Source organism: Cystoisospora suis, assembly GCF_002600585.1.
Source record: "Cystoisospora suis strain Wien I chromosome Unknown contig_1147, whole genome shotgun sequence".
Taxonomy (NCBI): Eukaryota; Apicomplexa; class Conoidasida; order Eucoccidiorida; family Sarcocystidae; genus Cystoisospora; species Cystoisospora suis.
In genome coordinates, this window is record NW_027153948.1 from 65,030 (window position 1) to 91,218 (window position 26,189).

General features: G+C 53.5%; 1 protein-coding gene across 1 annotated transcript; it reads right to left on the minus strand.

The window, feature by feature from the left end:
* Positions 1-67: 67 nt before the first annotated feature.
* On the minus strand, positions 68-26,045 carry CSUI_002741 (uncharacterized protein). The gene is made up of 17 exons (XM_068062940.1): positions 21,375-26,045; positions 20,706-20,972; positions 19,830-20,080; positions 18,749-19,232; positions 17,647-18,317; positions 16,794-17,025; positions 15,978-16,305; positions 13,636-15,707; positions 12,627-13,019; positions 11,888-12,027; positions 11,376-11,508; positions 10,393-10,745; positions 9,563-10,016; positions 8,560-8,860; positions 7,919-8,186; positions 6,011-7,493; positions 68-5,701 (listed from the first exon to the last, which is right to left on the minus strand). Exons 1-17 carry the CDS (start codon positions 24,759-24,761, stop codon positions 1,196-1,198), a joined length of 15,723 nt encoding a protein of 5,240 aa, XP_067925078.1. The 5' UTR covers positions 24,762-26,045; the 3' UTR covers positions 68-1,195.
* Positions 26,046-26,189: the final 144 nt, after the last annotated feature.

The window sequence follows — 26,189 nt, forward strand, 5'->3', positions numbered from 1 at the left end:
GGCGGCACGACTGCACAGAATACCGAGCGCGTACACCAGTGCGCCCCTACAGGGCTAGACGACTAGTCCCCTCTGCTCTACTGCCGGTGTATATACAGTGCACGAGCGTGTACCGCCAACTGCAGACCCAACAGCTTCCTTTTTGGCGAGCCTTCAGCGAAAAGTAGAGGGGTAGAGAAGAATTAAAGTTAGCTTTCCATTGAAAAGGTATTTGACAAGTGACAACAAAGAGACGTATTCTAGAGCCGCACCACCCACCGAAAAAGATAGATGACAAAGGACGACAGTGCATCTCTTCTCCCGGGTGACGGGAAGATCCTGAAGTAGGTAACATGCTCGCTAAGACGAAAACTGGGATAAAATTAGGAAACGATTGTGAGCACACCTGGATGTGACTCCTGGCTCCCCCAGCGCATGCAAATACGTGAACTCTTACACCTCCGGACGCTGAGCTCCCACAATACATATTTTATACCTGTGTTCACTATCTCGGCCTCGATCCGCTCACATGAGAGCAACTTGACGATCGCGGTGTCCCCTCGAGACCAACAATGGTCACGCAGATTTCCACACACTCTATACCAATAGAGGCGGGTCGTCGGTGTTAACGAGGCCCCGTCCGACAACCTTTGGATAACAGCATTCCCAGGCGGCGGCGGCGGTGGTTTGTCATCTCCTTGCCTTCGTCGACTTCACGAGGAAGACCAATCCACCAAAAGGTATCTCTCTAACGCACAGGCAGACAGCACTGTATGCGCTGCTTGTGTAGGGTTATCCGATGGATACCTATGTACTACACAACAAATAAATGCCCTGATTTCCTAAAGGCTGTTGAGTCCATGCCTGATTAAACTCACATACATTCCGATAGTCCCCCTGCACGTGGACGAATGCGGCTGAGTGTAACATCCAGGAGCTCTTACACGTTGCCGTTCCTTTTGATTCAGAGTTCTCAACAATGCAGTTTATCGTTAATGCGCCACGAGAAGATCGTCCGGCACGGACTCCCAAGCTCATGCTCAGAGAAGGCCATTGCAAAAGCCGTCCAGCGGCAGCATCCTAGAACCGCTAGCCCGTCTCGGTTCCGTCTGAACTCCGTAAACACACCCTTCTCTAGTTTTTGCGCGCGACCTCATCCGTTGGTCATCTCTTTCTTCTCCGGACCCTTGTTTCTCCTGATCAGCACTTTTGCCCTCTACAGCGGATCAAAGTTTTCTTTTTTTTCTTCCATAGAGGAAAACAACTTCACTTCCCGGTGGATTTTCAGAAGCGCATGTCTCGTCTCTTCAGTTGCTTCTTTCCAAGCTTCCTGAAGTAAATCTTCACTCGCGGCAACTGAAGCTCTCTCATCTTCTCTGCTGTTACCTCCGGCATTCGATGCCGTCGTTTGATGTCCTTCGCCCTCTAACTCACTTTCTTCTGTCCGTTCACGTCGATCTCTTCTTGTAGCTGAAGGCCGTTGCCTTCCTTCTCTCGCGCGTCTTCTAAACTTCACTACGGAAGTATCTCTCCCTGCTGGCTTATCTGCCAGTAGTGCTGGTCTCCCCCCCCTTGGTCGTCTCACTTTCAAGTTGCCAGATCTCGTCCTTCCGGAAATCTGAAATTCACCTAGATTCCGTCTCGAGTTCCTGTCCTCTCCTCTCCCGCTATTCTCACTCCCATCACTAGTCTCTTGCACCGGCGGATCTTCTTCGGGCGTGAATCTTCCGTGGGGAACTCTCTCTTTCCTCTGCAATCGTGGTGTCTCGTCGTCTCCTCCCCCGGAGAGGCCTTCAGGAGCCTCGTCCACCCGATGAGACGAGTGACCAGCAGACGACCTCAGTACCTTCTCTCGTACTGGTGCGCTCTTGCTACGGCCCACTACGGCCCCCCTACTGTCCTGTTGGTCATTCATCTTCCTTCGTATTCTCTTCTCCTCGTGTTCGGCAACGCTACTGCTGCTAGGGCTTCTGCTGCTGGCACCCAGCGATGACCCTGACTCAAAATGCTGTTCCGCACGGTCACCTTCTCTGTGAGGCTCCAGTAAGGCACTCGGAGAAAGTAATACAGACGAGCCAAGCAGAGGTGAGAGACCCCGCCTCTGCTGCACGACAGGGGACGTGGCAGACGAGCTTGCAATGCTGCTACCGCTTGCTTCCAACAGCATGCTTGTATTCTGGTAGAGAGGGTAGGAATGCTTTTTTGACGAACTCTCCGAGACTTGAATGCCGGCGGCCTCCTTCAAGAGAGCCCCTTCTGAATTCGCAACATTCCGTGAGAGATTCCGAGAGTTTCTCGCACTGTCTGGAGAAGGCGTGCTTTCTGCTTGTGAGCCGGAGGCGCCGCGGGACGGCATATTACCTTTGAGAGTCCTAGCTCCGGAGAGATCACGACGATCCCCAGCAGACAGATGCCCCCCTACACGCAGGTGATCTGGAGAAGTGTCGCGTCGCACTGCGTCACTTGAATCATCGTCGCTATTCCTCTCTCGCGGCTGCTCATGCAGCAGCGGGCTATGGGGGGTAACGGGTGACCCTCCGCGCTGTGAACGAGGAGTCACCGAGCTTGGAGCAGAATCCAGTACGCCGCCCTGGGAATTCCGGAGTTCCTGAAGGCGCTGGAGACGGACCATCAAATCGTGCAGGTGAGCTTCCGTGGGGGCAACATCATCGTCAGATTCCGCTGGCCCCGGGGAAACCGTCACGGAAGTGGCGCTGGCACCGGGACGAGCGGGTGACAAAACAGATGGCAACATTCCTGGTGGCGTAGAACTAGGTGAACGCATGTCGGCAGCCGCGGTGGGGGAGCGTGCCTGTGGCAAGTGACGCGGAGGTCCTTCCAGAAAGAGAGGCGTCTGTTCCGCAGAAGGGTTTTGTAGCAGTCTTCCTGTACTCAGGGCCGCAACTTCCTCCAGGTGACTCCTGCCAAACCTGGATGAAACGAACGTAGCCTCCGACATATCATACTCAGAAGCCGGGCGTCCTGTCTGGTCGGATGGAAAATGCTGCGCTGCAGTGCGCCCGTCCAAGGCAAAAGTGGTCACCGGGGGTGAGTCACTAGAAACAGCTTCAAGGGAACCTATGGCGGCCGATACAGCAGCCCGGGGGATTTCACCACGCGGTGTCCTAGAGGTGGTGACAGATGATGGACGCACACCCCCAGGGGATGGAGAAGAAGGGCTGGACTCTGCTACGCTTTCTCCTTCCTCCAGAGGGGACAATCGATTCACCCACATTGAGCGAACAGTCTGAGGTCTCATGTCGCTTGAAAGCGATAAAGGCCGCGGTCTTGGAAGTATGTTGCGAGAAAAAACCGACTCTCCCCCCTCCGGCCGATCTCCCGGCAATTCAGGTGTAGAATATGGCCCCACCGGTAATCGGAAACGAGAGGCGTCACTTGATAAGTGGTGTCCGGCGGACAGCACATCCAGTGAGTACGGTCCGCGATTCCTGACAAAGCTCGCTGCTGGCGAAACTAGAGTCGATGATGCACCAGAATTAGAGCTGTCTACCAGTATCCCTTGCTCATGCTGTTGGGGCAAGGGAGCGAGATCTGAGAGAAGAAGACTTGAACTGAGAGTGGAAGATGCCATTGAAAGATTCTCATGGTACTCTCTGCTGCCAGTCTTTGGTAATCTTGTCTCTCCGGGTCCACTTTGACTGCCGTCATCGTCGTCTGCTCTGTCAGTTGCTGCTGTGTGGTCTTCGTTGCTTCTCTCCATTTGTCCCTCTTTAAAATCGTTCGTAAACAGGAGACTTCGGTCCCATCGTGGTGCATCCTGGCGTCGGTCATCGTCTTGCCTGCCACGAGACAACGCCGGTACCACATGATTCTCGGAGGACTCCGAAGTTATAAAGGAGGAACGTAGCCATTCATCTTTGGATTTGCGCGAGTCACCAGCAGGATCGGAGACGCCGCTGAGATGGGCACGTCCTTCTGCAGAAGTCCTCTGAGTAGAGAAATGAGAATCTGCGCCACTTTCGTCCAAGTTCACTCTGGCAAGCTGGCCGATCTTCTCACTATGTGTGCCTCTTCCAAGAGAAACTTTTAAAGGAGAGAAAACAGTACTGGACCTCCGGCTGCTTCCTGTCTGGCTTCCTCCTGCCCTTTCTACAAGCCTTCGAAGCCTCAGATCCAAATCTTCAACACCTCCAGCTTCCGATGAAGGGATGAGGTCTTTCTCTTGACTACGAGAAAACGTCAAAGAGCCAAGCCTGCTACCGAGGTTCGGAGAGTCATCTCTGTTGTCTCCCGCCAGTAACGCACTCTTTCTACTCTTGGATGTCTCTCCAGCAGCGTCTCTTGAGGCGTGTAGAAGCCTAGGTGACATATCCCGGCTGTCGCCCTTCGGTCTGTGCGGCGTATTACGATGAACCGTCGATTCTTTATTTTCTCCTCGGGCCCCCGAACGCGAAGACCCTGGCATAGAGAACGATGATTCAGCAGAGGAAGAGAGCGACGAGGCACGAATGCTCTTCGAGACAGGGCTCTGCTGTTCATCCCCTAGAGAAGAGGGAGGTGGCGAAAGCAAAGAAAAGAAAAAAGGATGATTCGGCTTCTGAGTTGGAGAAGCCCTGTCTTCTTCCGCTGAAAGTCGTTCTTGTCTTACAGAAGACTCCCCGTTCATAACGCGTGACGGGGCCTCCCTCTCAGTTTCAGTCCCGCTCTCCCGGGCATTTGGGTATCCACCGCTTCTGTTTGTGGAGCCCGCAATGGTGCTTTCGATGAGACCTCCTCTTACATGCACAAAATTGTCCTGAATTTCTTGTTCTCCCTCTTCTCCTTGCGCTTCCCCTTGAGCTGTACTCCTTGGCGGATCCGATAAGGAAGAGTGAGAACTCTCGGGCTCACTGTGTCTCCGAGCAAGGACCGCAGGAGAACGCCGACGGATCGCGGCTCTATTTCTGCCCTTTGTATCGTTCGTCTCAAGGACTGCAGCGACGGCGCCAGATGTTCTTCTTTCTCCTCCCACACTACTTCCCCCTGAAACCGAATGTTTCCTTCCAGCTGTAGACGGCCGACCAGGCGGGCCGACATCACCTTCACGAACCTTAACGCGATTCTTAGCTTTTACTCTGGACCTGCGCCGACTAAAAGGAAATGCACGCGAACGGGACCGTGGTAGCTTCTTCAGCTCATGCGGTTCCCGAGGTCCTGTCTGGCTGGAGTGAGGCGTTCTTTCTTCAGGAAACGACACGGAAGAAGACGGAGAAGACGAAGAGCCTGCACTGCTCTCCCTTCGTACACCCTCGATAGCGGAAGAGGGAGAGATCGGGAGGTCTGACGATCTTTCTTCGTCGACTGACGGGGAAAATGAATACCCTGCCCGAGGGGGGGAATCCGGAAAGGCCCGAAGGAGGGCTGTGGCTCTTGCCGCGACAGTACGAGAAGGAGCCTTCTCATCTTCTAAAGTCTTGAGTAGGGATGACGCTGCTAGCGAGAGAGATACAAGGGGACGTGTAGGTACGGCAGCAGCATCAACGACTTCACCTGAATGGCTGAGCGAACGAGAGGTCCGGCGTGCCCGACGGAGCCCGGGTGAGGCATGCCGACTCATGGAAGAACGGATCAGACGCGAAGACGAATCACGAGGACGCGGAGAAGCACTCGCAGGGCCGGAGTCACTACCGTAGCGGCGCCAAGAGTCATGAAGTCCTCTTGCTCCAGCCGTCGCAGAGACAGCCCGTGCGGCACGCCTCGGCCCACCATCTTGTCTTTCCCCCTACGCGCCACAGAAACAAAACAGAACCAGCACTCCAAGTAACACACAGCCCGACGTCTACTATATGGGCATCTTCTTCCTCATTGTATCGACAGGTGCTTTCCAACGCGGTCTAAAACAAAGGTCCGAAGATACCGGCCCCTCCACCCACAGCGTGCTGCACTGCTTTTCCTCGGGGGCGCCTCACTAACCGTTACACGTCATATGCCTTTCCCCAGCTGTTCTCCCTTTCGTCACTGTCTCTCATGGTGAAGTATGCTGCCACAGTGCTTGCGTGCTGCTCACTTGAATGTAAACCGTTCAACTTACCTGGCTTGTGTCCGGGGCATGCTTTTGTTCTACGTGAATGCTGAGATCATTTCCGTTCCTTCTGGTGCCGTTTGCGGGAGACACTCGGCTGTGAAATCCTGCTATCTCTTCTACCCCTCGACCCGCGAGTTGTAGACCGGCCTCATTCAGTAAGGGTACGCGAGGCGCTTGAACCTCGGCCGTCACCATCTCCGATGAAACACGGCCTTCGGCTGCTTGATTTGCTCTGGCCTTTGGCCTTTCGTCATTTGTACTTGCATAGTAAGGCTCCTCCTCTGCCTGTTCTTCTACCTCGTGTACACTCTCCGTCTCCTCTCCCCTCCGCTCAACGGGTTGTTGCAGCCGTCCCGGACCATCATTCCGTGACCAAGCCAGATCCGTCTCTAAGAACTCCGAGTCCACCGATCGTCTTGCAAAGACACTCTCCATTCTCTCGTGTTTTCTATCGTAGTGACGGCCCAAGACAGAACTACTCACAGAGCTGGAACTCCTGCTAGCTCCCTCTCTTGTTCTATCACTTGTCATCGTTGCTTGAGATTCACTCCGTGAGGGGCCGATGCGTAAAACACTTGACGCTCTACGCTGTACGTACCTTGTTCTTCCTCTCTCCGGTGTCGAGATAAGAGAAGCACCCCCATCCTCATCGTCGCCGCTGTCATACAAGACTCTTTCTACAGATAATTGAGAGCTCTCCAGATGCTGATGCCGCTCCTCACGAAATATCTCACTCTCTCCTCCCAGCGTAGCGACCATGGGTCCTTCTATTCTAGGCTCACGTGGTTTCGCACCTCCTAGCGCTTCAGAGGTCTCATTTTGCACCACGGAGTCACCGCCTACTTCCATCACCCCTTGCCGACCACCTGAGCTTCCTGTGCGAATCTCTTTCAATCTGCCATGCAGGCTTTGTCCCCCGCTTGCATCCCGGGTCGCGATAGAGGCAGACGAAGCTGGAAAGCTACGAAGGGCAGTAACATCCCCCTGTCTCTCGTCTTTCAAAACGGAGCTCTCCAGTCTGGATGAAGGACTCATCGACTGAGAAGACGTCGCAAGTGCACTCTGCTCAGCATGTGAAGTCCTCAAACTCATCCCTCGACTTTTTCCCAGTGCCAAGGAGGAACGAAGATGACTTCTTCCTCTTCTTTGCCCATCCCGTGCCGTCCTGAATTGTCTTTCCCCCGTCTCTGGCCCAGCAGAACCGCGAACTGAGGAAGATGCAGAAGCACGGCGTGAGACCTCCCTCGAAATAGAGGAAGCCCTGGATGATACTTGACGAGGGGTAGAAACAGAGGACAAAGACGAGCCCAAAGCAGAAGCCGAAGACGAGCGATTTGAGGCCTTTAAGCGCTTCTCTTGTCCGCCTTCGTAAGAAGACCCACGCGTCCCGCCGGGCCTTCGTGCACGGGGTGGAGCAGACGATGCTCCCTGAGGGCGATAATGGAGGCGCGACGCACTCAACGCCGCTCCTGCAGCAGCTGCCTTAGCGCTGCGAAGACCACAGTACCATGAACCATACTTCTGCCTTTGAGAAACAAAGTGTCCTCAGAGACTGTTTATGTCACACAGAATGAATAGTGTTCTTTGTAACCTAGTGGCATTCCTTTTACAGACCTTGCGGGATCACGGGAGAGTAACTGCAGGTACTGCCAGATATATAATAACAACAGATCTATCTCACCCCAGCCCCATACACCAGGGCCTACGTACATCAACGTCAATGCACTTTTCATCCTGGATTATCTCTGGAGTATCGTGTTTCATGCTTTCAGTGGTGATCGCTTGTATTCATCACTAGATCTGTCTAGATCTGAAACATTTCGTCCTTCCTGTTGACAGCGGGTAGAGAGCCCACCAGATTGAAGGAATTTGCATGTAATCACATGACGCTCAGAAGACGAATATCCAACTCACCTACGCACAAACTGGCTTTCTCGGGCACAGACGTGCCACTCAGAAAAAACCGTCGCCATCAATCTATGCTGCCGGCGTCGTTCCACAAGTCTGGTGAGATGAGATTGAAAGGTTTGTGCACGCTGCAGCCGCTGTCTCCAGTGCGCAAAAGCTTCGGCCTGGAGTCGTTCATTCCTCCGGGCAACAGTCTTCTCCGCCACAGGAAGTAGACGTAAGCGCAGCTCAGCTCTCCGCAGCTGCCACATTCGCCAGCCTGACCAGGCCAAACCTGAAAAAAGAAGTAGAGATAGAAAACGAAAAGAGTCTAGGCTCACTGTGTCTACGCAGATTTACTGTACGGTTTAGGTCTCGACACGGGGGAACGGGAGCCGCTGCTCCTAATTAGAAACCGTGCATTGTGCGGATGAATCGAGGTAGTGACAAATGCGGTAATGACTCTTCTTACCTTTCGTCCGGCGCTGCTGTGATACGTCACCAGCAGGAAAAACCGCGAGCTTAACATACAACACGTTAGGGAAGAAAAACAGAGAATATGATGGGCGGTATTGCTCAGTTTTACCAAACGGAGTAAATCGGAGTGGCAGCAGACAAAATACCAGCCCCCAGCGTTGGGTCTCTGTCGGCAAGGTGAAGAAACTTACAGACACGCTTGAAAGCTTGACGAGCGAGGAAAGACTCCAGACGAGGCCTGAGGTCCACAAGACGTTTGTAGACCGCACGCCACGCGAGCCAGGCTGCCCGGAGACGGTATCGTTTTGTCGCTCGCTGCACTTGCTCTGCACACATCCGAACTCTAACACTTTTGGAGAACAAATCTCGAAAAGCCGAGAAAACAGAACTCAGAAGCCAGAGGCGGGACCGGGCCTGAACCCGCGCCACTGTCGCATGTCTCTGAGCCTGCTGGAGCGTCCACAGCCGCCAAGAACGCCAGCACAAAAGAGCCTGAACAAAGACAGAGCTCACAAGAATTGGATACAGTCAACACACTCCAGACGCTGGTCGAGTCACTTTCTGAAGGGCACTAGGAGCAACTTATCTACAGATAGCACGAACCGGCAAACAGCAGCATGGCAAGAACCGAGAATAGGGTGGGGAAAAACCGTAGCATGAGGACAGCACGAAGATTGCATTTCGTCGAGGCAGTGAACCCGCCGACGTTTCCAGCATTCGGGGAGCGGCTAGGACAAGTGCTCATCAGTCTCAGGTCGAAGACAAATGAACACGTCACCTCATAAAATGACGGGCGTCGCTGTCTCTAGTAAGATGCTAGAGTGCTTCTACATCCATACACACCTATCGTGTCATTGCACGCTAGTTATCGACAACCTCACACTTCGAACAAGAGTATCGAGACACCACGTCAGAGGTGAACATATCGCCCCTACGGAGGCAGCGATCCGAGGTACTGCGGGTACCGGAGCAGACACACACAAGAACTAAATTGCATATGGTAGAGACGACACACCCAACCATCCTATAAAGGCGACATATTGCTCGAACTGCGTGCTCAAGAGGCAGCTTCTTCACTACTGGGATAGCACACTACATTCAACAAAACGCTTCTTCAGTCCTCGTCAAGAGAGGGATGGAGACGGCTGCTTTTCAACCTTTGGTGGGCCAGGGCGGCTCGTGGGGTGTTTGTACCTTCTCTTTCTGTTTTTCTTCTAGAAAAACCTCCGCTCTGTACATACACCACGACATCCATTCCCTCTGCAGCCTATGCTCATGCAACACCAAAAGCCCTTTCTCAATCCCCCATTGAACTCTGAGTTGTTCTGCCTGCTTCATCAGAAGTCTTCCCCTTTCCTCTTCTTTATACTGCAGCACCCAGGAGTCCCACGCGTGTCTCTTCATCTTCAGCTCGACATGTCTGCTGACAGCAACCTGCGCAGCTTGGAGATGCAGGCGGTACTGCCACGCCCCCCGCCAGTGATGAAAGCATCGCAGCAGCAACCTGTAAGGCTGTTCTGTTTCCTGGAGTTTTGTCCAAGAGGAAAACGCAGCACTGAGAAGCCGCTTCTGTCGCCGCCTCGAGACCCTTGCTGCCGCGTAGGTGCGGAAACCCTCCAGAGCCGCCGTGACCATTGAGTGAACCGAGCTGTAATGAGAGGAGAGAAGAATACCCGGGCCGCAAGGTAGTTGGAACGTTGCAGAAGATAAAGACAAGAAGAATAACGGCAGAAGACGACACGTTTCGAAAGAGAGGAAGAACAAGGCTAGAAACAAGGGCCACGCAAAGCAAGTAACAAAGAAAACCGACCTCGTCTGCGCTATAGTAAGTAACGAGGGCTTGCATGAACAAAGGAGAATAAACTCGATTACAGCTTAACAGTGAGCTTTCCCACTTCTACAAAACGGAGGATCAAAGAAGGAAGAAGAGATAACCTGAGAACTGTGGCGGTTCAGCGCAAAACGAAGTGTGACCTTCATATGCACGCAACGTCTTGATCCCTCCTGCAGTCAGCTCAACTCACTCGACTTTGCCTTGTAGTGAGGCAGCCAGCCAAGGCATCTCTGTACCCAACGCTTGCATTGCTTGAAATCTGCAAACTTCATCCTGAAAACTGAGTAGACACTGCCGTGCCTGGCGTTCATGTACGTGCTGCTGCATCATCTCAAGAACCTGCAGACCCTGCCTAAGCTTCAACTGTTTCCTCCAAGCAGTCCACGTTTTCTTGATGACGGTGTCTCCGTGGTGTCGAACCGCTTGCCACACAGTCTGCCAAGAAGCGAAGTGTATCCTAACGGTACGGCGGCTGGATGATTCTTGAATCTCCTGAACTCTTTCGCGCTCTATAGCACGATCAAGTGCATGACCCTTCAGCGCCTGTGAACGGAGACGCGCATCAACAAGGCGCACTCCTACACTGTCGCAACAGTCAAAGAGTTGTTTAGCGTGAAATGCCGGGTGCGGTCGGACAGACGCTAGAAGGTGGTTAAGTGTATGGTATGCAGCCAGACACGACAGCCTCTTCGCTTCCTCAGTAAGAAGTTCATTGCGTGCCAGGTAGGGGTATCTATTTCTTTGAACACACCAGGAAACTGACAGAGGACCTCTGCGCTATGTGAGTCCCTACCATCGCTACGAGGACATTTTGTTTACTAGATCACATTGAGGGGTTTCATTTATCGTATCACTACTCTGGTGTACAGGCAAGTGCGAATCACCACGATAAAGGCAGTAAACTCCCTGTACAGCAGCAAGCTACGAAAAGACACTCGAAGAGTCTCCTATACTGTTGTCCAAATTTGCATCATTCTACACATCTTTTCCTGCTTGTGTGGTGTCGAACACAAAAGACAAGAAGCCTTCTCTTTCTTTCTCCTCTCGTCTGACAGAAGTAAGCTGTGACTAACAAGCCACTGAAGCACTAGATGCCAAGGTGGCCCTAGGAGATGAGGCCGTTTTAGTAAGAAAAGCAAACCCACAGAAAAACACTGATGCAGTCTCGCTTACACGCAAAGCCGCGCGGCCAAGACGCCTGTTGATCTTCGCTTGGACAACTTCCTGGACAGCCCGCTCCCACTGATATCTTTGCTGTAACCAACGCCACTGACCAAAAAACCATCGCAAAGCTTCCTTCTGGTGTCTGCACAGTCCAATGGGAGAGCCACACTACAGGCAAACGTGAAAGAAAGGTGTCCGGGCCGAACGGCAACAGATAGCGGTTGGGCTGAGTCGCGACTCCAGCGGCTGCTTACGTCACTGACACTTTACTCACACGAGGACAGGGCCGAGAAGCAACGCAGAACTCACAGTCAAAGACTGCCGATCCCTCCCTCCCCAGACCTTCACTCCGGAACTTCACGGACACTGTGTACAGCTGCAGTTGAGGAGTGACGCTGTAAACGAAAAGCACACTCTTGGCGTTTGTCGGCTTTATGAGACCATTAGACTCCGCGTACCATGTCCAACGATAACAGGCCGTACACTTTGCGATCGCTGACTTCCCGGAGACGCTTTCTCACCTTTCAACGGCATGCGCCATTCTCTGTTGCTTAAGTAACCTTCTTTGTACGTACACTTGCCATGCGACAACTACACGTTGCACCAAGAGTGTCCGGCGCTTCGACTCTAGCGCCTCCAGGGCACGGCGTCTTGCCACAGCCTGTTGATTGAGAGGACAAAGGCATCGGACACTCACAAAGTTACTTCGTTTGTCACGAACAGCACCCGGGACACTGCTGCGCGTGGCTAGTTGGACACCTCTGCGAGTTATTTTCCATGCCCTTCAGGTGGACCCAGTACAACCGCCCGAGTGTGGGGCATCTCTGTCTTATACAAGCACGAAGCCCTTGGCGTGTTGCGATCGACGGAGAGAGAACAGAAGACGAGGATGCTTAATTCAAACTGAGGAGCCAAGTAGGCAAGAACGTACAAGGATTGCTTGTGTCCCTCACTGCAGTTGGACGCGACAGAGTCAACAGGGATCCTAATTCCCGCAATAGAAGATGGAACGTTCAGCTAGTGAAACGCTCCCTCTCTCCCGCGCTTGTCACCGTCAGGTAGAAACAAGTAGCCCATGCCATTTTGAGGGGAAACTACCGTGAACAGATTGGTAAGCCGACGCCGAGCCGGCTGAGCAAAATAGGTGGATATAGGCACCAGACCAAACAAAAGTGGGGCTTGCCAATTTAGAAAGCAGCCGGATAAGAGTGCTGGCAGATCTGTCTGATCACGCAATCTTAATCTACTACGTAACTTTACCTGCTTGAAGGCCGCTAAGCACACCTTTGCGCACCTCGTTGCTCGCGTCCTCAACAGCTTCCTGAGTCGAAACCGTCTTCTCCAAATACCCCACGCTTCTCTAACCCTCCAAAACCAACACCAGTTTGCACCTACACGCCCTTGGGATTCACCTGTTTCCGGGTGCTGCTGGGAAGAGAGACGAAGCCATATGCGCTCTTGCTGAAGATACTGTTGAAGAAGCTGATCCCTGCGCTCTTGTCTTTCCCTAGCCACTGAGCGCCAAAGCAGAAAACACCGATGGAGCGGAAGAAGCACAGAGGCTGCTGCCGCCGTCTGCTGAAGAATCATCAGGCGGCGTTGACGTCGCTGGATCACCAACCAGGCAGCGAAGTGCTGTTGGAGGAGATACACCTATGGGCATCGTGAACAAGAAAATAGTTGGCGAGAAAGGTAGAAAAACCAGTTCCTTCGTGCTTGACAGCTTAGCGCACTCCGCCATGCACAAGCAGAGATGCAGGACATACACACATAGAGACATACATAGCCGCGTTGTACAGCAGTGAATAGCCAACCAACAGTACCGGAGATATGAAACCTCACGAAAGAGGGACACAGGAAAAACGTGAGGTAAGTTGCTCTCCTTCAATGCGCGTGACAACCCTTGGTCAGCACAGACAGAGGCGCGCTTCAATAAGAGGGGAGTCAGCCCACACAAAAGGAACGGGTGGAAAGGAAGCGAGTTACCGCGAAGCACATACAATCCGAGGCCGCGACGAGCGGACACACTCCGCATCGTCACTTAGTTCCACTCCAGAAGCACAATGCAGTGCGCAGACTGAATGCAACGTATTCCACTTCTAAAGAAAAGAAGTCCGAGTCGGACAACGGCCATTCTAATCTGACTTCTTAGTTCGCCAAGTATTCACCCTCCTCCATGTATTACGGAACAAAGAAGGGAGTTGCTCTGTCTCCTGCTACCTTCCTGAGTGTCTGTACATAGACCACAAGGCCGGGGAGCTCCTTTTACCTTCCTGAGTGTCTGTACATAAACCATAAGGCCGCGGAGCTTCTTTCTGCGGTCGGCAAAGGACCTCCATTCTGCCATACAGCCGATGAGAACTCGCGTCCCTCTTGCATGAGTGAAAGCCCACAGTCGCAAGTGGAAGAGACCCAGACGCTGAAGAGGTTTTGATAAGGTCTCTCCAAGCCTCTTCACGCTCTGTCGTCTCTGGCATACCCTTGTCCAGACAGCCATGGTTTGCCTCAAAACCGAACCTGTATGCTGTAAATACAGCTGACGTCCTACCCGGCTTGTCTTCGATAAGTGAATCCATAGCCTGAAAATATGCTCTTTCCATCTCGTCGCAACTGAATGTTCCAGTGTCGCGACCGCAGTAGCTTCTTGCTTCAAGCGGATTGCCGTTGATCGCCAGAGACAGAACGAGGCATGGAGTACAATGGTTTTTCTTCGTTGACAGAGAGCTTGGGCACCAGCAAACGCAACAGGGTCGATACGGCTGCGTGTGAACCAAGCGAGAAATGCGCGCTTCCGTTTCTGACTAAGAAGAGCTTGGCGCAATACTGTAGCTCGGGTGTTCTCTGTTTCCTTCAGTAATCTCCAGGCTTGCCACGAAGATGAGAGCAGACGTCGCTTTTGATGCGTCCGGAAGTTATTCACAATGCAGCCTTCCCTTAATCTCCTCTGCGTGTGGGCACGCGCGTGCAAATGCCACACTTTCAGTCCCCTAAGCAATAAGTGAGCGAAGCCCCAGGCAGAAGCCAGAAGCTCAAGAGGAATCTGATCTTGCCACGGTTGCCTCTTTACATGCGCATAGCCGTCAAGACCCCCGTCAGCGCTAGTTGGTGTATCGGGGGGGGTAGGGCTGCTCGTCGAGGAGTTGAGACCTCCTCCGGAACCAGCATCGGTGCTATAGACATCTCCGTCTTCTGAACCCGTAAAGGTTTTTCTTCTCCGTGGCTTGCAGAACGAGAGAAGAAGACCACGCAGTCGAGGAGAAGAGGAGTGGGAGTCTTGAAGACCTGTATCGATGCCTGCTTCACCACTGGATTGCGTCTCTTCGCAATTGTAACATCGGAGAAGAGAATGTAAGCCACTGCTGCTCTTGTTATCCCCAAGCAGCAGATCATCTAACCCTACACCTTGATCTCCGAATGGATCTCTTCCCCTCTCACGACGGCCAGGCACTTCCGGGATGTGTCTGTCTCCTGATGATGCGCTACGTGCTCGTCTGACCCACCACTCTTCACCTCGAGTGCGGGGCATCCGGACATGGCTCACGACGGGAAGGAGAGGTGTACTTCCTTCGGACTCGAGCAGAAAGGGAGAAACCTTGTCGAAACCTCTAGCCGCTGGTAGCGCATCAAAAGGTGTACCAGTCCGGCTAGTATGTGGGGTGCAAGTAGATGGCGTTTGTGCTGCCCCGCCGAAGCCTACCCCCCCCGGAGAAAGAACACTCCGATAATGACTGTCAAACGGCTCTCGGCCCTTCCTCAATGAGATGCTGCTATGACTGCGTCCTCCATGTGGCACTTGCTTGTTCCTCCCCGACCGGGGAAGAACACCTTGAGACGGAGCCACGCCCGAAACAGAACCTGCTAGCCCGGACGAAATCGCTGGCTGAAGTAGCAGTAACTGAAGCATGTGAGGCTGAGCCGCCCATACAATGAGGCGTGGGACTAAAGGTAGTGTTTCGAAGGTGCCATGTCTTCTTCTAACTACATGTGCATCCGAGGTCCTACTACCAGCACTTAGTTCTGCATGATTCCCCACACTTGATGACAGTCCGTGCTTATCACTGTCTCCAAGGTCAAGTGCCCCCACCTCTGATCGACTCGGAGGAGGCAAAGGGCGCCCCAACAACATCTCTAGCTGCTGCTGCTCCTGGGATGGGGACTGCAGAAAACCGCTTGCTGAAATAGTCGTCCACGCAACTGTTTCAAAGGGCGGCTCCTCACAAACAAGAAGGCCAAGACAGAACAACAGCCGCGCACGGAGCGTGCGCTGGCGCGTTGCTGTCGAAAAGAGAAAATGAAAAACCTTGCGAAGCTCTCGGATACGCCTTGACGCTGCATACTCCACTGGAAACATCATACCACGGCACAGGAAGCAAGAAAGCGGGGTGGGACGAAGGGTTTAAAAAGCTAACATCGAAATATCCGAACCACAAACTTGTCTTCCGGTGAGTGAAGACGGGCCACTGATGTAAACACTGCTACAGGATGGCAAATTCCTGCAATATCTGACTCCAAAACAGATCGAAGGCGACTAAGAAATTTCCACTTCCGTAAGAGATACCGGGATACATTCACGTACACATACAGACACCGGTACTACTCCAGTGTGCGTACCGGCTGCTTCCCGAAGTCTTTGCTTCCTTAAGCAATGATGTCGCCAGGAGCGTAGAACATCCTGCTGTATGCGAGAGTGTTGTTTTTTCACAAGAAGAAACAGTCTCTGCTGCATCTGGAGCTTAGACGCTAAAACCTGTAGCCACCCCAGGAAGAATTTCCGAAGCTGCGAAACCCGATCAAACGACTCAGCTCTCTGCTCTTGTTCGCGGTGGAGCTGCGCCTCTCTCGCGGCGTGTCTCCGAGCAAGAGTCGCCCCGTGCCACGCGCCAAAAGACTTAGAGGTCAGGCGTCGACTCAACTGCTCTTGGAAGGCCTGACTAGAAATCTGTGAAACACACACGACAGGATCCCCCAAACAGAACGAATACGTTAATATACTTAGAAGGGAGACGAGCACCTACGACAAGAAGCATCCACCTTCAACCGACCCCACGACGTGTCCCCTTTACTTGACAAACCAGGAGTGCAGCGCCTCCCGGTGAACTGGCTGCCTAGGTCGAGCTGAAGTTAGTATTTGAGACCGAATTGAAATTTGCGTAGTCCTAGCCAGGCAGTCCTGGACACTGAATCCATGAGGTACACGACAGAACATACAGCTACCTCATGGTGTCACTCAAAAAACAGATATGACGAGACCAGTACATCACGCGGTCCAAATAAAAAATCTCAACAGGAATCAGTGTCAGATTCTCAGCTTAGATGGGTCAGGCTAATTCTCATCGGCCCAGTGTCCACACCAGCCCAACCACAGATTGTTTCAAACAAACAGACTTGCTATCATCGGCGATGTTGAGCACCTGATTCAGAACATACCTCTAAAACGTCGAGGCGCTGGTGATGGCTTCGAAGCCCTTTCCAGCCGTCCCTCAACATTCGTCGTTGAAGGAGCCGAAGAAGTATGAGAGTTCCCAGCTCTACTTGAGTATCCCTGCGTGCTTTCACACGCCACTCGTGGATCACCTGCCGTAGAAAGAGGACCTTCCTTAGACCTTCTAGACGGATAAGGGCCGTCGTCACACGTTGCCACCTCACTGATAAGCTTCGCCTAAGATGACGCACAGTAGCACGCGAGGATCTAGGGCGGGCTCTAAACCTCTGTATATAGCCTCGAAGTGTTTAGCAGATACGAGTCTACTAGGAGCAGAGTGCCACCACTGGACTACTTATTAGATGAGCTAGCACACAAAGAGAGCCAGACTTTCGACACATGTCGACAGCATTCCCGGGCTCTCCTTATGCACCCACACCTCGACTCGAGACATCTCAGGCAACGCTCTCAATTTATACGGCGGTGGGGTGTGCGAAGTTAGCACGACAAGCTTCTAACTGCCAGAGAAAATCTATCTTCTCAGCTTCAACTTTCATTCTGGTTGACTCCTCAGGTACCAAACAAAATTCGACTCGCGTACCATCCCTCCTGTGCGCGTAGCTTGTGAATGTGAAGAGCCCTGTCATACAACCATATGTCTCAAACATCAGTAACATCGTCCCGGCTCTCGTGAACAGCTTCTCCACAGGCCTCGCCAAGAAACATGCGCGTCTACGTATGCAGGTGCAAGCATATCGGTATGTGCATATGAACGGCCAAGTTTAGTCGCGAGAAAAAACTCCGGCACGCGTCATTCTCTTCGATTCCATTCTTCACACCTGCTATAAGTGCGCGTACCAGGTCGTAAAAATCATACGTTTCTCCTCCTTCTCTGCATTCCTACGACTCCCCCCAGGGCGATCCAAAAAAGTTACAGCGGCTTGATACCTCCACTTGCGAGCTCGCCTCTCCCCGGTCCACTGCATCCATTGCTGGACGCACTGTCGCATCAACATCTCCCTTCTGAAATACACCGCCTTCAGCTCCATGACCAGACTCCTGATGTTTCCATACCACCTCTCTACAACCTGTCTCTGTAGGTGCCTCCGCCTTATAATGTCAAGCTTTTCGACTGCAGCCCGGAATCTCCGTCTCTCTCCGAGTCCGTCTCTCCAGCGTCCGAAAAACCACTTCACTTCTTCCAGCTCATGTCGTAGGAGAACAGTCTCGCCCTTAGAACGGACTGCCGCCGACTGACGAACTATATCTTTCCAGGCAAGGAAACACCGCGAAGCCATGCGTAATCCTAGAGAGCGGTGCAGAGCATCTGCTCGTTGCTCCGCGTGACGTTCCAAATAGATTTCTCGTAGCTGATGAAGCCACGCCGTTTGGACGCGGCGCAGAAGAGAGAGACGCGAATGATTTTCCAGAACAGAGCGTATACGGGATAGATAAGCAAACCGGTGCCATCTCCGAAGGAGTCGAGACAGTTTTGCGCAAAGCAGCTGACCCCGAAGATGAAGTTGACACTGAAAAAAAGACACAACGAGAAAACATGAAGAGTCCGTAAGACGGGATGATTCGCCAAGAGAAATAAACTAAAGCGAAGAAGCCTCACACACACACATTTGCTTGGACCATGCAGCGCTGAACGGAAAAGATGAAATGCAGACCTTGAGACATCTTGTACACAAGCGCGCGCAGATTGAAAAGGCGTTCACGTGGTAGCGAAGACAAAGGAAAGCGGCTTAATCTCGAGGAGAAACAAGCAGACACCCCACACACGTTGGAGGAAAGAAACCACCTGCGTCGATCAAGCACATAGAGAGTCCCTAAAAGAGAGCCATACACTACCCAGATGGCTTGCTCAACAAAAGAGAAGGGGGAGCTTGTTCGCCTGTAAACGCCAAGAAAGGCGCCACATTGCTAACCATATAGCTTGTACTGTCCGCTTTCTTACCGTCGCGTGTTCTGCCACGGCACATCTCCACGCCTCGAAAACCTTGCCCATCAATCTGAGCTTGTGTCTCCTGGCAATCCACTCTTCATTCTTCTCGAGATGACCAAATAGCCTCCAAGACTCAAACCCCACCGAGCATGCGACCTTACGAAGACGAGCCACCAACAGACCCGCAGCTCGCTGTTTCTCTCTGTGTCGACGGATGTGTTCTTCCCAGGCTTGCCAAGCAACACGAAGTCCATGCTTTCTCTCCGCGGTCTCCAGTGTGCGTACAGCTGCCCGCTGAGCGATTCGTTGCTGAAAGAGAAGCCTCCAAGCTCTCCAAATGGCGTCTTGTTTCCGCTTGCGGGTTTTCGATTGCTGCAGCGCGGTAAGCTCCGAAACTGCGGCGCGGCACGCAGCCCAGCGCCACCATAACGACAAAAAAAGACTGAGGCGCTCATGCTTCAAAGCCTGTGTCGCAGACTTAAGCAGGCGAGCTGAACTGACGGAGACAGAACGCAATCCGTCACAAGACACGAGAAAGTGGACACGATAAGTCTAGTCCACCGGAGAACGAAAGGCAATTTCACGTGGTTCGAGGGACACGAATCCGGAAGAGCCAAAAGTAATAATCTTAAAAAAGGCAGCAGGACAAGGGGCGAAGAGAAAGTGTCATTCTGTGGCGCTGCCACCGTCGGGTGACAACTCTGTAAGGGCTCACCCGCCACCGCCGGATGAGCCCTTACACAGTCATGAAGCCTCGGGTGCGCTTGCGCCCTCACGCGAGCAAGCAGCACTTCGTCTCTAGCCGGACAACCCGGCACCTCCTTGCTAAGATCCTAAAAAAAGTGAGAAGTGTCTTGGACAAACGGAAACTGATCGGGGGGGACAAACACCGAAGACAGCCGCGACGCCATTGTGCTACGAGGGTCAGGGCACTTGTGAACGCTAAGGACGTTGTACCTTTTGCGCTCATTCTCCTCTAAACCCGTCCTTATCGAACAACGGTGAGACGCACAAGACAGCTGGGCTACCAAACGCCCAGACCGCAGAACGGGACCGTATCAGAACGGCACTACATCTAAAGCCAAAAGCTCACTTTCGCTGTCGGAACAAGCCTCGCATCGCCTTTCTCAATAGAGATCTCTGTCGGAGAAGCTTTGCGGCCTCGTCCATCGCGGCTTCGCGCCTCTTGAAGTGCAAAGCCTCCCTCCATGCCGACAGGGAAGCACGTTGTCTGCACCTATTTGAAGCGACCTGTACCTGGGCTACCCGAGCCTGCTCTTCACGCCGTTGCTCGGTGTAGAGCGTCCAGCTTCGGAACGCCGTCACCAGTAAATGGCGAACTCTCTGTGGTGCAGATAAGACAGAACCCGGAGTCTCAGTCAGCGCCCCCAGTCGTATTCGGCGGTACACGTACACCAAACAGTACGGAAACAAACGGAAAACCGGGATCACGGCGTGCCTGTACGGCGTAGATGTTTTATGAGTTGTCGTACACTACAGAGCGAAAGTCGATAACAACGACGCGGCCGATCGGAGACTACCGTCAGCCTCTTGAAGACAAACCGTCCCCACCACAACAGTGGACACAGGTCCCTTGGGGGGGTAACGGTATAAACGAACCTCAACTTATAGGAGAAGCGCATGACAACAGGGAAGGAATACAACAAACTGATATTCCGTTCGAATTTTATCCTCGACGCAGAGATACACAAGTATATTATATCACACTCGACACCTCCCGTCTGAGCTTCAAAGGTATCCGTCCACTGGTCCACTACCACCACTTGAAACACTCAAGTTGTCTCTCAGAATCATTCCTTTTCTTCATAGCAAGCCCGCATTGAAGAAGCTTCACTCAGACGTCTTAAGCAACCTGGAGACAGCTGCCCGTACACACCAACACTTGTTTGAGAACGGATTTTCTCCCAGCTCATTTGAGACTGCGAAAAGGCCACCCGTTCAAACTCACCGTGTCTTGAAGCCCTCTACACTGAGCTCGAAATGTCACATAACGCAGCCAGCGCTTTTTCCACTGTTTCCAGCAGCTCTCTAGCAGCCTCCTGCATTGGCGTTTGCGCAACTCGTTTGACTTCTGCTCCTCGATTCTGCGTTGCTCTGGAAGACTCTGCCATGCGTGCATAGTCTCAGCCAGAAGACGCTTCTCGACTCGTACTCGAAACGCCTTGCGCGCCTGGGCAATGGCCCACCACTGTAGGAAACAGTGGCGTCGTACATGCTGTTGAAGAAGCAACACAAAACACGAGTTGACACGGGAAATTCTGCGGGAGAACACGTCTATACTGGCTATGCGGAATGACTAGACTGGGAATGGAGTTCCTCGGACATCGCGGATGTAGACGAAGAACGTGAATGACACAAGCTTGGGCAATACGAGGTGACAACCTCGAGATATCCCCTAACAGTCCACCCTGTCTCTGTGAGCCGTAGAGTACCAGAAAAAGCAGAACAACAATACGTCCACTGTACGCAAACATCGAAAAGGAAAAAGCAGCACAGACGAAGGTGAAAATACGGTGTCACTTGAACGATTCGCAGCGCGTAGGCAAGCCCAGATGTCGTGTCCCTGAACGCGCAGACATTGCTGAGCAGTCAAAGAATGGTGCGTGGAGTCCTGTACCTCTCGAACACAGTGTAAAATATGAGGCGCTGCTTGTGCCAGCTTCGTATGATGAATTTCCGTTCCTCCAACAAAAACAAAACCCAGCATAGGGGCGTCGGTCCTCAGGCGGCCGCCATCTTGTGCTTCTCCACCTCCCCCTGCTCCCCCCCCTCTCTCAAAACTTCGCCTTTTTGCCTTTCTTGTAACAGCTTCAGCCAAGGACTCCTGCAAACTCCTAGGCCTGTCTCGCTGCCAGTCGTCTCCAACGCGTTGACCCAGGTACGCAACAGCCCGCAGCACACACAGAACTTGGCTGACCGGCATCTGAGGTGCAGGGCCGAACCGCGGCCAGCTAAGTGCCGTAGCCTTCTTCCACCCGCTGAATGCCCTGGCTAACAACCGTTCTCGACGCACAGCCTCTGCACACTCTATGCTTGACACTCGGCTCTCCATGCGGGCTGCAACTTCCCAATGCCAAGCGCGGAGACTGCGTCGCAGAACGCTCCGTCTGGCATGCACTGAAGCTTGTTGGGCTCGAACCTGTCCCTCTCGTACCGTCTTCAAACAGAAGATGAGGACCCTACGCATCTGCTGCTTTCGACGATGCGCCACAAACCGTTCATATCTCAGGCCAAGAGATTGCTTGCGGCGCTGTGCAGGGAGGACTTTTTCCGTCCATGCTTTCAGGATCCGCTTTTTCACGCGCAGCTCCCTCTCTCGGACCTGATGAGCGACCGACGCCTGCCACCACCGGAAACAAAAGCCTAAAATTCGCCTCGCAGCAAACATGGCTGCCCTTTCACTTTCATCTTCACGTTGGACAGCGGTAGCCGACTTCCACATACTGAGGGCCTGACGGGCCAGAGCACGTTCTCGGAACGCCTCTGCAAGAAGCTTCTGCTCCGCCTCGCGACGAAAACGACGAGAGCTATCGGCGGCCTCTTTCCACAATGCCAAGAGCTGGCCTAGCCGTCGTCGGCGAGAGGCTGCCTCAATCTGCAAGGCCGCAGCTGCGGAGTGGAGGCGCCGCTCTACCGCTTCATGCCATGCGCGGAGGACCCGGACCGCAAGCCGATGACTGGCAGTCTTGCGCAGGCGCTTCTCTACCTCTTCGTACCGTTTCTCATCAGCGTGCAAGTTCTTAGCACATCGAGTAACGGCGACTTCAGCACAGGACACAAGCGACGCGGGGAGCGGTACAGTTCTCCTGGCCTCACCGGATCGCGCAGGCATAGCGCGCTGTTGAGCTGCGGGGGTACCTTTCGACGGAGAGGCGCCCCACGCCGTCCAATCTCCATCTCTCCCGTGACCAAGCTCTACTCTGTTCGCTTCAAATTGTGCTGTTTCGGACTCTCTAGCGGCTGCCGCCTCTCGGTCGGCGCCGGAGGTTTTTGCCTCGTCGTTAGCTTCCCCATCGCCAACAAATATATTGGCAGAAGCGTAGCACCCTTTATCCGACACCTGGGCACCCCTATGCTCCCTGGTGGCTACAGGCATGGGCGGGCCGGTGTTCACCATGCTTCCCGTTCCTGCCTGTTGAATGAGCATCCGGTATAATCTCACTCCTCGAACCGACTGTAGTCCTACTCCTAAGCAATCGAGTAGTGCTACCAAGTGCTTTCTAACCAACAAAAATGGCAGTCCCCCTTCGGTACTGGTAGAGATGGACGGAGAAGTACTTCCCCCTGCTCCATTTTCGAAACGTGAGCCGAACTGCCGGTGATGTTCCTCCGCCGCAGCCGCTGCAGCGGCACATAAGATCTGACCATCTGACCAATCGAGGGCAGGAGTCAGTCTTGGGGGACCGGCAGAAAAGGGAGCCAAGGCACTTCTGTTCAATCCCTCACGGCTAAAGGCCACTCGAGACTGGACATTGCGCACGTCGGTCGCCGCAGCAGAGCAGCTTTCTGGCCGTCGTTCAGGTGCTTCACCGCGGCTGACTGAGCCAAAGACCATACCTTGATTCCCTCCGTGCGGTGCACCCCCTCCGGGGCTACTATGCTGCCCCTGGGACTGGCAAGGACGCATAGGAGTGTTTCCTCCAGACGGTGGCGAAGAAGTGGGAGGCGGGTGAAGCGGAACGAAGCCCGTAGATGAGTCAGCTAGAGTGAAAGGCAAATAGGAGCTAGAAGGAGGCGGTAATGCTGACTTTGGAATGAAAAATACTGTATCGGTGGCTGTCTCCCGGGGAGAAGCACACCGGTTACAAGACAACGCCGCGTGAGGGCATGGCGCTGAAAGAGGAGGAGACACAAGGTCTTGCACCGGTGACTGGTGATGGTGCTGAGGGCACCGGACATCTGCTGAGCAAAGCGAGGAAGCGTTTCTTAGAGCAGGGGAATCCGCGGCTGCACGGTGACACGGCAGAAGATGAACAGTCGATAAAGGGCAACCGGGGCACCCCCACGGACCGGAGAGGGAAGAGGACGGGGAGCAACTAGCTTGGAGAGCCGACGTGAAACATCCCGGCTCCGAGGCGCTCTCAGCGAAGATGCGGACAGGAGAAAGGGCATTTGACGGAGCCGCGGGCGGCGGAGGAGAAAAGAGAGACACGGGTACTCTCGACGAATCAAGGGATGCTCTGCGACCCTCTGCCCGAGGAAGAGGATAAAAAGGAGAGATGCCTGTGGAAGAGGGGATCACCTGTCCTTCACATAGGATGTCAGCCTGGGGGACAGACACCTTCGCCCCGTCTGAACTGCTCTGAGGACAAGCGTCGGACATAGTGAGACTCGCCTCGCCGGCGAAAGCAGACGCCTCTTCCTTACCAGGGACCCGAGTCCCGAATGTGGGCGATACGATACCCTCATTGAAAGGACGACAGACTTCTCTGGCCATAGAGGAAGGCACATCGTCGTCTCCCTCCAACTCGTGGCGATGCTGCTCTCCCTCCGAGACGTCGTGTTTTCGTCCCTGACGCAAATCACCACTAGCTTTTCCTCCCTGAATTACAACTGAATCATCGCTAGGACAAGGCGAGAAGATAGAAGATAAAGAACTAAGAGCCGGGGGTGATGAGTCCCCGCGGACGCCTCCACCGTCCTCACTCTCTCGCTCCGCGCGCCCACCTGGTGTTGTAGAATGTTCGCCACCCACCTCAGTACAATTTATGTCGAGCCCACTACACGCCTCACTCACGGACGAAGAAGAAGCGGAGAGGAGAGGTCTCGGAGAGGCAGCAACCGGAGACGGCGTAGCGAGAAAGTTAGGAATCGTGTAGGGAAGCTGTGTCGAGACTGAAGGGCTCGAGGCTGGTAGCACCTTCCTCAACCGACTTTTCTGTATCTCGCCCCCCACTCGGTAGCCTGCCTTGGCATTCAGCTTCTGTCCGGCGGTGAAAAGAAACAAGCAACTCTCACTAGTATCGGTTCCTTGATATAGACTGCGCGACGCGTAAGGAGTCATTATTATTGTGCTCCTCCTAGTTGAAGACGCAAGCCAAGGAAAAGCGGAAGGGTGCAAGAACAAGATAGAGACAAAGGGCTTCGTGCATGTGTTGCCCAGCAAAAATGCCGCTATCTAGTACAGAAACCGCAGCGAATGCCCCCCTTTCTTTCTCGCAATGTAACGCCCACTACCACATGACCCGCAACGACGGCGGCGGGCCCTGCCCCGACATCTAGGGTGAGCCGCACTACGGCGAAAGGAGACAACTATCGGTCTGCCTCCCAGAGAAGTAGTCGTAGACTACATCCGACATCGAATTCCTCTCCAACAGCGTGCTTCAGCTCCTTTTTTTCTTCCTGGTATGACGCGGAGAACAATGCATCTCCTTTCATGGCTCCTCGACTAGTCCCCAGAGAGGAGCCACGCATATGGCGGCAGTCAATACAGCGTTTCTGGTAGCAGGGCTACGGAGAGCTCCCTCGTCCCTATGAGAGTAGGGGACAAGCGAGGAAGCCCGACAGGACTGCCTCAGAAAGTGCTGGTCTTCCGTGTGCATACAGAGACTGCCTGCCCATTCGCTGCCGGGACGAGATGCCGTTCCCTACTCCCCAAATAAGCTACATGCCAAATGAAGAAAAAAAGCTTTGCTCCAGTTGTTATCGGATACACAGAATGACTAACGCGGCCCGTCGTCCTAGACGTGGCACCGTCAAACAGGCAAGAAAGTCGATGCAGAAGACGAAGCCGCCCGCCCCGACAATTGAGAGCTAACTGATACAGTGTGATCCTAGCGGTTATTACTTGCCAGGCTACGGGAAGAAAGGTCGAAGGAAAAACTCAAAGGGCTCTAGACAGACACAAAACCAGGTAACGGCAAACAGGAGGAAACAGGACGGTCCAGCATGCGCGCCCGGAAATATCGGCGGCAAATACGGTCCCAACTCAAGAACAGGACGGCAGCTGACCAGGGCGCGGCCAAAGAGACGATACAACCCCCGGCGCTGTCGTATGTGAAGAAACGACACAGGAATAACAAGCATCGAGGAACGAGGCAAGATGCTGGGAAAGAGCAGAATACGGCAGATGCATGACGGGAGATACACGCACAAGACATGCCCAGGAGTGACCGGCTGCGGAGGCGACAGCGGGTAAGACAGGCACTAAGGATATCGTGTCGCAGAAGACGAGAAAGAACCGCGACTAAAAGTTGCAAGGAAGAGGGGAGAGATGAGGGACTTCTCCCTGTTCAAAGGGGAGAGAAAAGAGGGGCCTCAACAAGATAACAGCCGTGCGGAATTCTCGATCCTACTGTGTGTTGAAAACAACTAGAAGTGTACGAACCACCACTCATGCCAAGAAAAAACCGCACCACCCCCCTTCGAGCTGCTGGCACTCATTTCGTACAGAACTTACTTGCATGCAGCCCTTCGTCCAGGCCTACTGCCT

Coding starts and splice junctions, on each gene's coding strand:
- CSUI_002741 (XM_068062940.1), bottom strand. CDS start 24,761: ATGACTCCTTACGCGTCGCGCAGTCTATATCAAGGAACCGATACTAGT. Junction 11,509..11,887: donor ATGGCGCATGCCGTTGAAAG/GTGAGAAAGCGT, acceptor TGGACTGTGCAG/ACACCAGAAGGAAGCTTTGC. Junction 8,861..9,562: donor AAGAAAAACAGAAAGAGAAG/GTACAAACACCC, acceptor GTCTTTGTTCAG/GCTCTTTTGTGCTGGCGTTC.